This window comes from Callorhinus ursinus, unplaced genomic scaffold, assembly GCF_003265705.2.
Source record: "Callorhinus ursinus isolate GAN/ISIS: 27379988/994484 unplaced genomic scaffold, GSC_fseal_2.0 scaffold2, whole genome shotgun sequence".
In the NCBI taxonomy this organism is placed as follows: Eukaryota; Metazoa; Chordata; class Mammalia; order Carnivora; family Otariidae; genus Callorhinus; species Callorhinus ursinus.
The window spans coordinates 28,608,469-28,621,751 of record NW_027397064.1 but is presented as its reverse complement, the minus strand read 5'-3'; the positions used below and the strand labels follow the sequence as shown (position 1 = coordinate 28,621,751).

The 13,283-nt window shown below is 41.5% G+C and overlaps 1 protein-coding gene across 8 annotated transcripts in view; it reads left to right on the top strand.

Annotated features, from left to right (window-relative positions):
- Positions 1-13,283, top strand: part of PARD3B (par-3 family cell polarity regulator beta) — a 1,017,627-nt gene that overhangs the window by 932,632 nt on the left and 71,712 nt on the right. Inside the window, exons 22-23 of one of the 8 annotated variants that reach the window (XM_073879642.1) lie at positions 1,433-1,494; positions 8,023-8,255. The exons of 5 other annotated variants lie outside the window; for them this stretch is intronic. In XM_073879642.1, coding sequence (XP_073735743.1) covers positions 1,433-1,494; positions 8,023-8,050 — 90 coding nt within the window. In that variant the 3' untranslated portion in view covers positions 8,051-8,255. Of the gene's footprint in view, positions 1-1,432; positions 1,495-8,022; positions 8,256-13,283 lie in introns of those variants that run through there. 2 more of the 8 variants (XM_073879634.1, XM_073879648.1) reach the window with 2 other exon arrangements.

Here is a 13,283-nt window from a genome sequence, read left to right as displayed (position 1 = left end):
TCTCACATCAAACTGATATTCACTCTCTATTTTGGTGACAACTTCATCTTAATGAGAATTTCAAAAAGGGCAGGGCTGACTCCCTGCCCCTGGGCCCTTTACCCCTGCAAATACCATTACTTGGGTTCCTATAGGTTTATGATCTGTGCCCATCCTGGGAAAGTGAAGGGAAATCTGTGGGAACCTTTTTCAAAAGTTTTCTTAGAATCAAGCCAGTCCTACTTTGATTTTTATGACCTCCTGTCTCTCAGGGTCTGGGGTTCCGCCTCCTCATGAGGATCAGATTTCCATGGAGGCTGATACCTCCGGTACCCCTAGAAACTTAGAGATGGTGTTCCTATTGGAATTCCTTGCCCTGGATTGGTCACCCATTTCAAGTTGATCGCAAGTGCTTGCCATCCTATCATGGACAATCTTGAACATGGATTCCGTTTCACAGTTTGGTCTAATCTCTCCTCTCCTCTCAGACCCATCCTCTTATCTCGGTCCCACTGTGTACTCCTTGCTACACTTGGGTGTTGGTTGTAGGCTTGTGGATGTGTGCTTCTACACCCTTAGGTGGCTATCACTGGCCTGTCCCATTCAACTGCCAACCTTCTATCTGGTGGTGACACAATCTTGACCTCAAAGCAGAAGTGGTGGCGGATGCAAAGTTCATTCCAATATTGCAAGGTAGAGTTCTATAAAAAGTGCTTGGCTTTGATGGCCTCCTGTCCTTAAATGTTGGTTAAGTGTGTGCACCCAGAAACATGCCAGTCAGAAAGCCTGCAGGAGGGGTGCCTGGAATCGAGCCCCGCATCAGGCTCCCTGCTCTGCGGGAAGCCTGCTTCTCCCTCTCCCATTCCCCCTGCTTGTGTTCCCTCTCTCACTGTCTCTCTCTCTCTGTCAAATAAATAAATAAAATCTTTAAAAAAAGAAAAAGAAAAAGAAACCCTGCAGGATCTCACGGGCTTCAGTACCATAAGTGAGACTCTCCAGTTTGATACCAAGCTCAACTTTGATGTCAAACTGCTTGTCTCCTGTTTATAGCACTTACTGACTAGCCATATTTCCATTTTTAACTAGGAAACAAACTTGACAGATGCCACATTCCATATTACTACCTTTTTAATTCTAGTGAGGAAAATCATGCAAGATGCTCAATTGATCGACATGGAAAAGTTTTAAACTTACAAGAGTATCACTGAACTTCTGCTTACTGCTTTATCTTTAATGATTATTGTAGTTTTGTCTAGTTTAAAATTCCTGAGGTATGCAACACCCAAAGTACAACATTGTGGCCTTTGTTCACTACTGTTTAGACATAGCATCTGGGGGTAGTGTGGAGTGAGGGAGACCAATCTTCATCAATAATGAGTAGTGATTGAAAAATAATTTTAAATGTTTCTTGTACTCATATGTCCACATCCCTTTCTATGTAAATTCCATTCAGGGATACAAGTGGCCACTGAGACTCTATTTGGCTTTCAAGATGGTGGAGAAGTCAAATAAGAGATATGTAGCTATAAATAAGACAGCACAAGTGTAGAACGATCATCAGACATGCAAGTATAACTACAATGAAAGTTACCTTGAACAAATCAGTTTCCAGGATGGCATTCATTTCTTATTGATAAATATGCCTGATACAAAGATAATGGAGCAGATAATTAAACCATCTATTTGGAAACATAAACACACACATACACTCACACACACATTGCAGGGAGAAAAGGGACATTGGTTAGCACAAATTTTCTCAGTACATCCTACCATCTTTCTCTAGAAGACTATTTGTCCTCTGACAGGAAAAAGATAGGAAAACATTTTGACTACCGTAAGGCTTTTGATTCTGTACTATGTGACCAAAGTCAGTAAAGGATAAAAGAGCCTAGCTCTTTCTTCTTTTATATAGGTGGACAGTGGTCTGAGGACACTGGTAAAGCAAGTCATTAATGTTTCAGTTTTGGTTGGCTAGCATACCAAGTATGTCTTCTCTGTGGTGATAACTGACCAGGGAAGTTAAAGATAGGGCTACTCACTTCTCCTCTGCCGTGGAGAACCTTATGGTGATCAGCCCTGAGACCCCCTCTTGCCTCTGCTTCAATGTGGAAGGGCAGGTGCAACACATACCCTTTATCACAGTCTGTTGCAACCTCCACCTCTACCTCCTTCTTTCCACTTCTGGCATCCCGTTAGGCTGGTCTTGTGGAGAAGATATACTTGATAAATTCTTGTTGAACTGTGCACCCTGTCTCTGGATCTCTCTCGGGCAACGGAGGAGGATCAAGACACTCCCGTAAGCATCTTAGGAGTAACACACAAGATTCCATGGATATGAAGTCTAGTTCCCTCTACTGTAGAGCATAGGCTTCATCTCACTACCTTTCTCAAGTCGCTGATGACTGCATGATGCTGTCAGAGATGGGTTGGTTGCTTTTGAGGAGAAATTCCTCATGGTACACAGTGCACAGAGATTCTTACTCGGACAGAGTTCCTCATAAACAGCCAGCAATGATCACTAACGAGTGGTCTATATGAGTGATCCAGAAGATGGGTTACACAGAAGTCCCATTAGCCCCCGGGATTATGCCATATGTTAGTGTATGCCCACATTTTGTGTATCTGCACTGTCACAATAATCTCCTTTGCATAGTCTTCCCCAGGTGCTCCAACCACATCACCCTTCTTCTGTCGGGGCATCTCTAACCACTCCTTGTCTGCGCCAGGAAGTAAAAGTTAATCACATCCTACCTGGTGCCATCACACAACTCAGTTGAGAGCTTCTGCATGTTTTAAGTCTACTCTGTGCCCAGCCCGAGTGCTTTGCTGCCCTTAGACAAATGTTTGCCAAATTGAAATCTTGGTGGCCCAAATAGGTAAACCAAGGCATGGTCATCTAGTAATCTCTAAAGACAAAGACCTTTTGACACCTGTGTTCTCATCTCCAGACTCTTCTATGTCAGAGATGACACAGACTTAACTATCCGACACATTAGCATAATGAGGAATGCCAGCTAGTGGGTCACTGTCACATTTTCTTTTGCAACAAAAGTTAATTTGGTTAGTGTCTTTTACAGTGGTCCAAGTAGCTACCTGACATGCAGGCAATTAAACCTATAAGGTGAGCACCTCGTTCAAGTCTTTTTATAGATTAAATCAATGTATGCTCATGGATTTTAAAATAATAGATCTGGATATGGTGGCATGACCCCACTTGAGTGTTCAAAAAAATTAACTTCCAACATATTTTAATGCAAATGTTACCTTTGTAAGTGGATGACCTGAAAAGAAAGTGTTTCCATAGTAACCTAAGGGAACACATAACCTGTTTATGATAACTTCTGCCTGAAGAGAGCCAGGCATGGATAGGGAATATGCTTTGATGTCTGCTGAAAAAAATCACTGACAGCATTGTGTGAGTGAATGGTTGGAAGATTTCACTTTATTTGTAGTTAATTTAGAAAATAAACTTTCATAATGAACTGCTGAAATACACACTTGAAACAACCAGATGATCTGTCAGGATATTTTTTTAAAATGTAATTTGTCATAAGTGACAACCGCGGCATCAGTTTAAGAGAAATAGATTAGGGATGAGTTCTTACTATAGGTTTTTCCCATTTTGTGCATTTCTTTTTATCTCTACTCTGTGTTCTTCCCTAGGACTCACTGAGGCCTTTCAAAGCTCTTAGATTTCTCTTTTTTTCCTTTTCATTTTTTACCTCGGAACATGTCATGTAGAAGCTGCCCTTCTGGAATTGAGAGTCTATATTGTGCGGATATCACCAACAAGGAATATATTGATTATCCTTCACTTTTCTACTGATGTGGCTAGTTGAGCTGGTGGCTTTTTAGAGGTGCCATTAGCTAGAGATGAGTTTGACATCCACAAGCCCTTTATGGTTATTTTCCCTTCTTCTTACAGATGTAACATCTAGTTAAAGAAAAACTTGTCTACAAGATTCCTTTCTTGCTTTCTTCCCTTGTTATTATTATTATTTTTTTCTTTGAGGGTCATTAGCGCAGGGGAACAGATGCATACAGTTTTAAGGAGTATTTCTTTGAGGCACCATTTTAGAGTCAGCTCACTGACAGGTCCATGCCCATGGGCTCCAGTGTGGACTTGGGGCAGGAGGCCCTGGCTACAATTACCCATCTGGTATCCATCTGGTAGCACAAATGAAAGATAATACCAGATCATAGAGAACCTCTACCAACTGCCAACTTGGTATAAGCAGGCAAAGAAGGTGCCACCCAACAGCGCTGTGAAGAGGAAGAAATGTTGTCCGTAGGGTATGCACATTTCCAACACAAGATGCAAAAGAATGGCATGCGAGAGCATATGGAAAGAAATTGCTGTACACATCTGACCTTACAGCTGCAACTTGTTAAATATTAAACCGAGTTCTCTGCCACATTTAAGCTGCTTGTGGAGTTTGGGAGAAAAGATATCCGAATATGCTTGAGACATGTATTTTGCTACTCACACCCACCCACAAGAGGGTTAACAGGATTTGAGGACTTTGGGGTGAGGAGTAGATACCAGCATCATAAAGGCATTGATTTCATTCACGTGTAATGCCACTTTTCAGTAGGCCGTTCAGTTGTAGCAAAAATAAGGATTTTGTCGTTGCTCTAAAATGGCTTAGACATTTTATCAATTTATTACTTTCTCCTTGTTTTTATATCCCGCTTTTCTGCTTTGTCTGCTTCCTTCCAAATGCAGCGTGCTCTGGTTAGTGCCGTTGGCTAAGTATTGTGACTCTGTTAACATAACTGTCAAGGGATTCGCTGTCTTCCTACAGCACAGACCCATCTGAGGAGCTCCAAATGGAAGCACTGGCCCGAGATGGCAAGGGTGTGCTTGCCTATGCGGCTGCCCGTCTGTGGAAGCCTTTCTGGTTTGTTTCCTCCACTTACTCTGTAGTCTCGGGGCCTGGCTTGTCTCTGCATGACCAAATAAAGTGAGAAAATAGAGTGAGAATTTAGCAGCATTGTGATCACCTAAGCAACAACACACTCTCATGGGGTCTTTTTTTTGTGCATTATTGTCTTCATAGTAATGTGCATGTGCAATGTTGTCTTCATAGTAACATCTCATATATGTATATATGATACTTTATATACTGCCATAAATTTTGAAAGACATTATCATTATCATATTAAGCACTTCAACAAAGACAGGAACCCATTTTTATACAGGAGAAAACCGAGGCCCAGAAAGGTTACATGATTGCTGACAGTCACATCATTAGCTTTGAACCCAGATCATATGACCCAAAGTTTGAAAGTGTCCCACCAGATTTAGGTAAGGGTTTGTTTGTTTGTTTGTTTGTTTGTTTGTTTTTGTTTTAATCTTTGAACTTCTCTTTCCTCCTTACAAAAGGAAACATTCAATTCCTTAAGGACTATTGCAGTTTCCCAAAGAATGAGAGCTAGAGTCAAGATAGGGATTCATGGTAGCCCCAAAAGTCTCTGCCCTGTGGGTGGCTAGAGGGGTAGGAGCTGAGGTGACTTCCTTTCTTCCGTAATCTCCAACAAGATGTTTCCCATATCTCCACTGAGAGACAACGTGAAGAAAAATGTCTTCCCAGTTGGCCACACAGAGACCCATGCTGGATGAAATCGGGAAGAAAGAAGGGCTGTAAGTCAGAGGCATGAGTCATCTAGATAAGAATCGTAAAGTAATTATAGAGTGCAGGATCACTAGCAAAGGGCCAGGATGGAGGTGGGTGAAGGATGGGATGTCAAAGTAGAAGGGTTATGATCCAAAGGTGAGATTTCAATATTGCTGTTGACCATGACTGGTGTAAAAGAATTTATGGAAAAGCCAAAATGAACTTAAACCCGATTCCATGTGGAAGATTGCATAAATTGCATATTCTGTGCAAGAAGATATAATACTGTAAATTCCCTTGCTTTTCTTCTTCCAACTTATGGGACTGCAGTTCTTTTGCCATAATTTATACTAATTAGTCTTCCACTTAAATCAAGAAGGGAACTGTGAATGTAGCCATCCCTTGTCTGCTCCTCATTAGAAACAATTAAGAGTTAGAAGAACAAAAACACAGCACAGAAAAGATGGGAAAAGCCACCCAGAGAGAGAAACATGAGGCAGGAAATGATCGTATTGAACTGGACAAAGAGGAACTGATAGCCTTCAAGATGCACCGCTCGTCCAGCTAAGGTCTGAACAGGGTCTGAAGTAGCACAGCCCAGTCATACCAGCCTCCCCCTGCAGTAGTCTCACCTGCGTTTTTCATATCTCCTGTCATATTGCATTTATTAAGAAATGTTCTCACTCTCTAAATCCAATTCATAGTTTCCCTCCGTGGATAAGAGGTACGGCATTACTGATGAGAGAAAAATAAGTCCTAAGCTAATCAGCCTTGGTAAATTCCAGTCTTGCACATTATTGTCATGGAAGCTTTCTCCCACGATTCAGACAGGACACAAAGACGCAGGAGAGGGACCAGGTGTGAGATGTCCTAACACTGCTCTCGGAGCCCTGCTGTTTATATCACTTTATACTTTCCCAAAGGGGGAAGGAGGGGAGACCAGGGAGCATTTAATTGCCTTATAAACTGATTGACAAATCGGTGATCTGATGCATATGGATGATCTTTTTAGTGAAATGGCTCAGAAGCTGCTAACAGAGATCATCAGGAGCCATGATTTGCACACCCTCTGCAGGGTTATTACGGAGAAGCGGAAGGATGGGTTGATTATTATCTTTTCTTCTTTCTGTTTTTTTTTTTTCCTTGAATGTTTTCTTCGCCTCCAGGGAAATGCATTCTAGCAGCGTGAGCACCACTATTAATCAACACTTGTAGCAATAATCAGTGAGTGAAAAATGGTGACCAGAACCTGTGAATGCACTGGCATAACTGTCTTCTGAGTTTTCCTTTGTGATCATGCCTTGGCATTCTAACATGGATAATTTATACAAAATTAATGTTGGCACCTTCTGAGGTGCAAAGATTTATAGAGGCAGTGCTTACTTCTTCATCCATTAAAAAAGAAAGAGAAATCGTTTCTGGTCATGATGAATAATATTTTAGAGCCTTTAAAAATATACTTGCTATCTTCATGTTTCTTTGTGTTGTGTTGAGCCAGCGAGTCCCTTTGCTTTTGAACATGGGTGTTGTGAAAGGCAAACTGTTATAAGTTCTTGCTTCCAGTTTTCCCAGAACTTTCACCAGGAGGGGGTGTGAAAAATAATCAAGAATTCAAAAATACCTCAGGTCCCAAGATCCTTCTGAGAGCTGTCTGGTGTTATTGGAAATGCAGGGAGGGAAAAAAAAAAAAGGCTGAGTTACTGGAGTGGCAAAATGCTGTTGCTAGCCACACTTGAGAGAAAGTGGTTGTGAAAATAAAGTGAGCCGGGGCTGGTGAGGACACTATACATGAGGGAGGCCATTTTAAAGTTCAGTTGCCGCTTTCATTCCACCAAGCTACCGCTCAGTTTTTACCATCCTCTGATCAGTGGGATAAATTCTGATGTGTTCACACTTTGAGACTTTCTCTGAAATTTCACTTCCTTGGGATTGGCTTGCCTAGAGCCTAAAGAAGGTCACAGAGGCACAGGACCACATCTTAGAGAGTGATTGATAGACCAAGACTCATAGGGGCATATGACACCAGCCCCTTGTCTGAGGATCGCTCCTGTCATTAAAATCAATGCAACTTAATTAAAGCAAATTACAGATAGATACATCTATAAATAAGATATTAAAGTGTGCTGCTGAATATGATAATTGCTGCATATTTAGCAATCAGTGTGTGTGTTCTGCTCTTGCCAGGAGGAATTCCTTTCAGTGGAATCAATCGAGCTTTATTAAAAACCATCCAAATTAGAGGGAGAAATGATGAGTGTTATAATAACACAAAATCACTGTTTCAACTTTCACTGCAAAGAAAGGAAAGCAAAATATGTCCATCCCTCTTTTTTCACTCAAGGAAAATATTAGACATATTCTCTTTAAGATGTGGATATTTTGAATTTATACATTTTAATTTTTGTATTCTCTTCCCGCAAAGGAAGGCGGAGGGAAAGCAACAATCATAAATAAAACAATTCAGCAGTGAGACTGAAGCGTGAGGAACACTCCAGTGCCTGGATATGCTATTCTATACTTTGATGACAGAAGACAAATAAATGAAGTGCGTACTCTAAACAGAGCTTTAAGTGACTTATTTTATTCTCCTAGTCACTAGATCTCTGTGTGTGAAAGTTTTCATAGGTTAATTCAAAATAATGAATGTTGGAAATAAAAACCCTTTCTCATCACCTTCCTGACTTGTCTCACTACTTTACCCCTGTCACTTTTATCATACATAAGAATTAAGCTTATGGCCGGAGACTTTTTTCGGGTTAACTTAAAAATACACATTTTAAAAAAGATCATTCGTCACCCAATTTCAAAATCAATAACAAAACGTTAACAGTTAATTAAATCACTCCCATGTGACCAGAATCATTTTCAAATTTAAGAAAACAAATACTAAAATTACAAGAAGACAAAGATTTCAATGACGAATGTTCTAAGAGACAAAGAAGGGAATCACTAGACAACCAGCCACTTCTAACAGACATCTAAAAGGCATTTACGAAGACTTCTTACATTGCAACACTCCGTGCATTTATTGTTTGGAAAGAGAAGGAAAAAAGAAAAAATGGAAAGAAAACAACGAGAAAGGAAGGTAACAAGAGAAGAAGTGAGTGTGTAGAAAAGTGATTTTTAACTATTTCACTTAAGCAAATATTGATTTAAAGATTTGATTTATTTACTGGAGAGGGGAAGTGTGTGTGTGCGCAAGCGAGCAGGCAGAGGAGCAGAGGGAGAACGAGAGGGAGATGATCTCCAGCAGACTCCAAGCTGAGTGCAGAGCCCCACATGGGGCTCGATCCCAGGACCTCGAGATCACAACTTGACCCAAAACCAAGAGTCGGACGCTTAACCAAATGAGCCACCAGGCGCCCTGCAAATATTAACTTATTGAATGTCTTCCAAGCACTGGTCTAGGCAATGAGGAAAGCAAACAAAGTCCTCATGGAGCTTACGTTTTTGAGGAGAGAGAGAGACAGTAAGTAAGTGAAGAGTCAGTATCGTGCCATGATGATTTCCACAAAGAAATATACAGCTGTGCTAAAGGGCTAGAACACGTAGCTGGGCGAAGTGTGCTGTTTGATATATGGCGGTCAGGGAAAGCTTCTCTGAATAGGGGACATTTAAGCAGGGACACAAAGTGAGGGACAAAAGCATGTGGCCATCTGAAGCACCTGCCAGGGAAGAGGGCAATGTGAGCAGGAAAGCCGTGAGCAAGGTGCCGGGCACGTGGGAGCAGCAGTGAGGAAGCCAGCACGGCTGGACCAGTGGGAACAAGGGGGAGGGGGAGGGAACGAAGCAGAGAGGTTAACTAGTTCAAAACCCGCAGGAATCTTTAGGAGCCAAATTATTAAGTCCGCTACTTACCCATCCTCCCTGATGACTGTTATTTCTGATTTTCTAAGATGCACATACAATGCATCCTACTCTTGCTTTGAAAAGAGTATAAAGGGTTGGCAATGGGTGTAGTTTGCTCTTTTCTTTTGAAGAGCCACCTAAGACAAATGATTTTCAGGAGAGATGACCTACGATTTCGCTCCAGGTTATCTATGCCAGAGGCCATTCTACAGACAGATTTGTTCCTAATCGTGACACAGGAGTTTTCCACTCTGCGGAGGTTGCGTGCAGATGAGACTGGAGTTCCGCCAGGCATTATTTCCTAGCTCCATGGCTAGCATGCAGACATATCGCCCCCATCATCACATTTTCTCTGCTTCCTTCTGAGGTTACTACCGGCAGTACCATGGAATGCAGCCACCTCTAAATTCCATGGGTGATGGAAAGAGGAAGTAGTCAAAGCCACTGAGCATGCACATCACACATATCTAAGGCCTGCCTTTCCTTTCATACGGGCTCCAACCTTGTATAACTGTTCCTCAGAATGGCCCCCATCCACAGATAGAGATAGGGGCAGAGCCATGGTCTAAGACTCCTTACTGTGGTACTTTTTCCATGCCTAAAGATGTCATAGGACAATTCAAAACTAAACTATCCTTTGAGATACATACTAACAGTAGCTTGCAACTCTGTTATTGGTTACACAAAGCATGGCCAGTGTGGTTCATTGCAACTTGTAAGTAACTATTCTGTTCAAACTGAACACTAGCATTCCGTTCATACAATACCACTGCTACTATTGGGATATGTGTAACATAAAAAGAAATATATTTGCTTCAGAAGTCTCTGAAAATACTGATACAGGACCTGATTTAATGGGTCTCTTTAATTCACGTATTTAAAAGAACAAGAGATTGAAGACTTTACCCAGTGAAAGTGTTCCCATCCCTAGAGATAGGTGAGTCCACTCCACCACCTGCACAATTACCTCTTTTGTACCAGGTAGCTCTGGCCACCCTTTTTTTGCTCTAACTCCTCACACAACAGCCAGGCTCCCATGTTTGAAGGATCCCAGATTTCCATGACTCAGAAATTAGCCATTAGAAACACATTGCAGTGTTGGGTCATTTTTCTCTGGGGCCTTTGCTGCAGAGAATTTTAGCCCAAATTGCATTTCCTGGTATGTTATCCTTTCTGACAGTAAACATGCCCAACGGTGCTATATTGTGTTAAACCACAGGGTAGGTTGAGGCGCAATCAGGGTGAGTCTAATAAAAACTTGGCAATAAATAAATAAATAAATAAATAAATAAATAAATAAATAAATAAATAAACTTGGCAGCAAGCCTAATGAAAATTGGAGTGGACCTAAAAACCTTTAATAAGATTGTTCTCTTTTTTGTAGGTTCTTGCAGTGTGCTTTCCATGAATATCTGGGCAATTGGGGATTTTTAAAGGTATTTACTATGGGAAGGTAACTGAATTCCCATTGAGTAAGAATGGCAAGGTAGAGCAAGGGTGGTGGCTGGTAACTGAGTTGAGCACCATTGAAACTGTTGCATGCTGAATTGAATTTTGAGCTTTTAAAAAAACGACTTGGTTAACTTTCAAACCACATGCTCCTATGGCTATGCTCCTATGCTCAGGAATGGCATGAAAAGGGCTACATGCCTATTCTTTCCAAAGCATTGAGTTCTCCTGCTCCCACTTGCATTTTGCTGCTCTTTGAGTTATGGTCTCTGGTCTCTGATCCTAAGGACAGATGATTCTACTCCATTCTTTGTTTGGATGAGTTGCTCCCAGTGGATGACCCTCAAATTGAAAATGATGTTTCCCCTGTGAACTTCCAAAGCTTAAATTCAGTGTTCCTCATATGGTCAGTAACTCATTTGTGGATTGCTAGCATAATTTATGTAGTTTTGCTGTCTGCAGAGTAAAAGTGAGTTCCCATCATGAGTTCCCCATGGCCCTTGGGGAAGATGCTCAAAGAGACCCAGTCCCTAGACTATACTGGACCAAATGACAGAATCGGGAGATGAAACTCTCTCTACTTCCTTCCAAGTGACTTGGATTAATACTGGTATTATTTTCCATACCAAAGTCCAATTAGATGATGGAGGATTTTTAGTAATTGGGCCCTTTGGATTTTAAATCCTCTCAGGTCAGTGCCCATGAGGATAACCTTCAGTAAGAAGGACTCTGGGGCTTTGCACAGAAGGCAAATCTGATTTATAGATGGACATGGCATTACGTCTGTCACAAATACATTATGAATGGACGTTATACATTTTCTAACATACAGATCAACCCCCCCTTGGGAAATTATCCTTCATCCTAATGGATTACACCATAGTAAGTTCCTTGTAAAATTCATCCTAAATTTTCACTTTCTTAATTTCATTACACTGATGAGTCGAGATCCCTGTTTATCCTTTTGACTACATCTGAGGGATGTTAGAAGAATTAGACTAAAGTTTATAAATCACCTCACGATTCCCCAACTGAGCCCACAGAAACAGTAAAAAGCAGTCATAGATAATAAATAGGTGCTGATTTCTGCTCAACCTTCATACTGTACTGGGGCACAATGAGTACTCCCTCAATTAAGTAGATAAAACGTTTTTCTTCTGAAATACGGGAAGTCATCTAAACGGCACTCAACTAGCATTTCAAATGCTTAGCTGCCAAAGTTGGAATTTTGTTTCTTCACCCGGAGAGAATCATGTCGAGTGTTGGTTTCTTTTCTTTTTTTTCTTTTTCTTTCTCCCGTCTGCTGACCTCCTGCTCCATGATGCTTCCCTTCAGATTCTGAATCTTGGCTTCTCTGAAAGAAAGGCATCTAGGGCCTTCTTCCACAATGTGGCTCTAACCCTGGGATTGCATTCATTTAGGAAAAGCCACCGAAAGAGTGTGGTAGGACTTCTAACAGAATGACTGAGGTCAGCAGGTGAAGGTGGGCTCACTTCCTACTGGGACCCAGAGCCCCTTCTGCCCTGGGAAGGGACCCAGCGATTATGCGCTCCCCACTCAGTCAGTAGGGGTACTGGTACTTATGTTTGATCCCAAACAGTTCAATAATGTAATAAAATGCACGCTTCACATCTGTACTGTTAAATGCCTAAATCACAATGAAGATTGTTTCTTGACTTCACTCCATGCAGTGGAATTAATGTGCCCCATGAATTGGAGCACTGTATTCAGTTGTGAATAGCCTCGTGAGGTAGGCCAACTAGGTTAATTCAAGTTTGTTTTCTCTGGTTAGTTTAGGATTATGTGTTTCTCTGCTTGCCTGTGTTATGTCTCACCTTCAAGATTACTTTTTTCATTTAAATGGCTCATTCTTTTAATCATCCAACATTTAGTGAGCATGAAACGTGCTGGACAACAAGTGTTAATAAACACCATCATAAAAGATCGCTGTAAGATAATACTCTAAGTAACGATTTAAAAGATATACTCCAGGCTCTTAGGAAATAGGAAGTGAATAGTTCTGTCAGAAGAGTTTCCCAGGGCGGTGGTGGGAAGGGCAAAGGACGAGATGAGCGGGACGAGAAAGTGTGCAGGTACATGGGGATCAGGAAAAGACCCGCGGTTTGGAAGGTGTATGCAGGGCGAAGTGGCAGGAAGTGGGGCTGCGAAGATGAGGCAGGGGAGGAGGGTGACAACGATGATGACCACAGTAGACTGTGAAACTGTGGCTGTCACATCGGGGAGTTGAAGCTTTATTCTAGGCATTGAATAGTTTCTGTGAACCAAAGGAAGATGATTGTGTGTGTCTGTGTCTACATAAATCCATATACGTACATCACACATACATGTACATGCACACATGTGCACACACAGACGTGTGTGTCT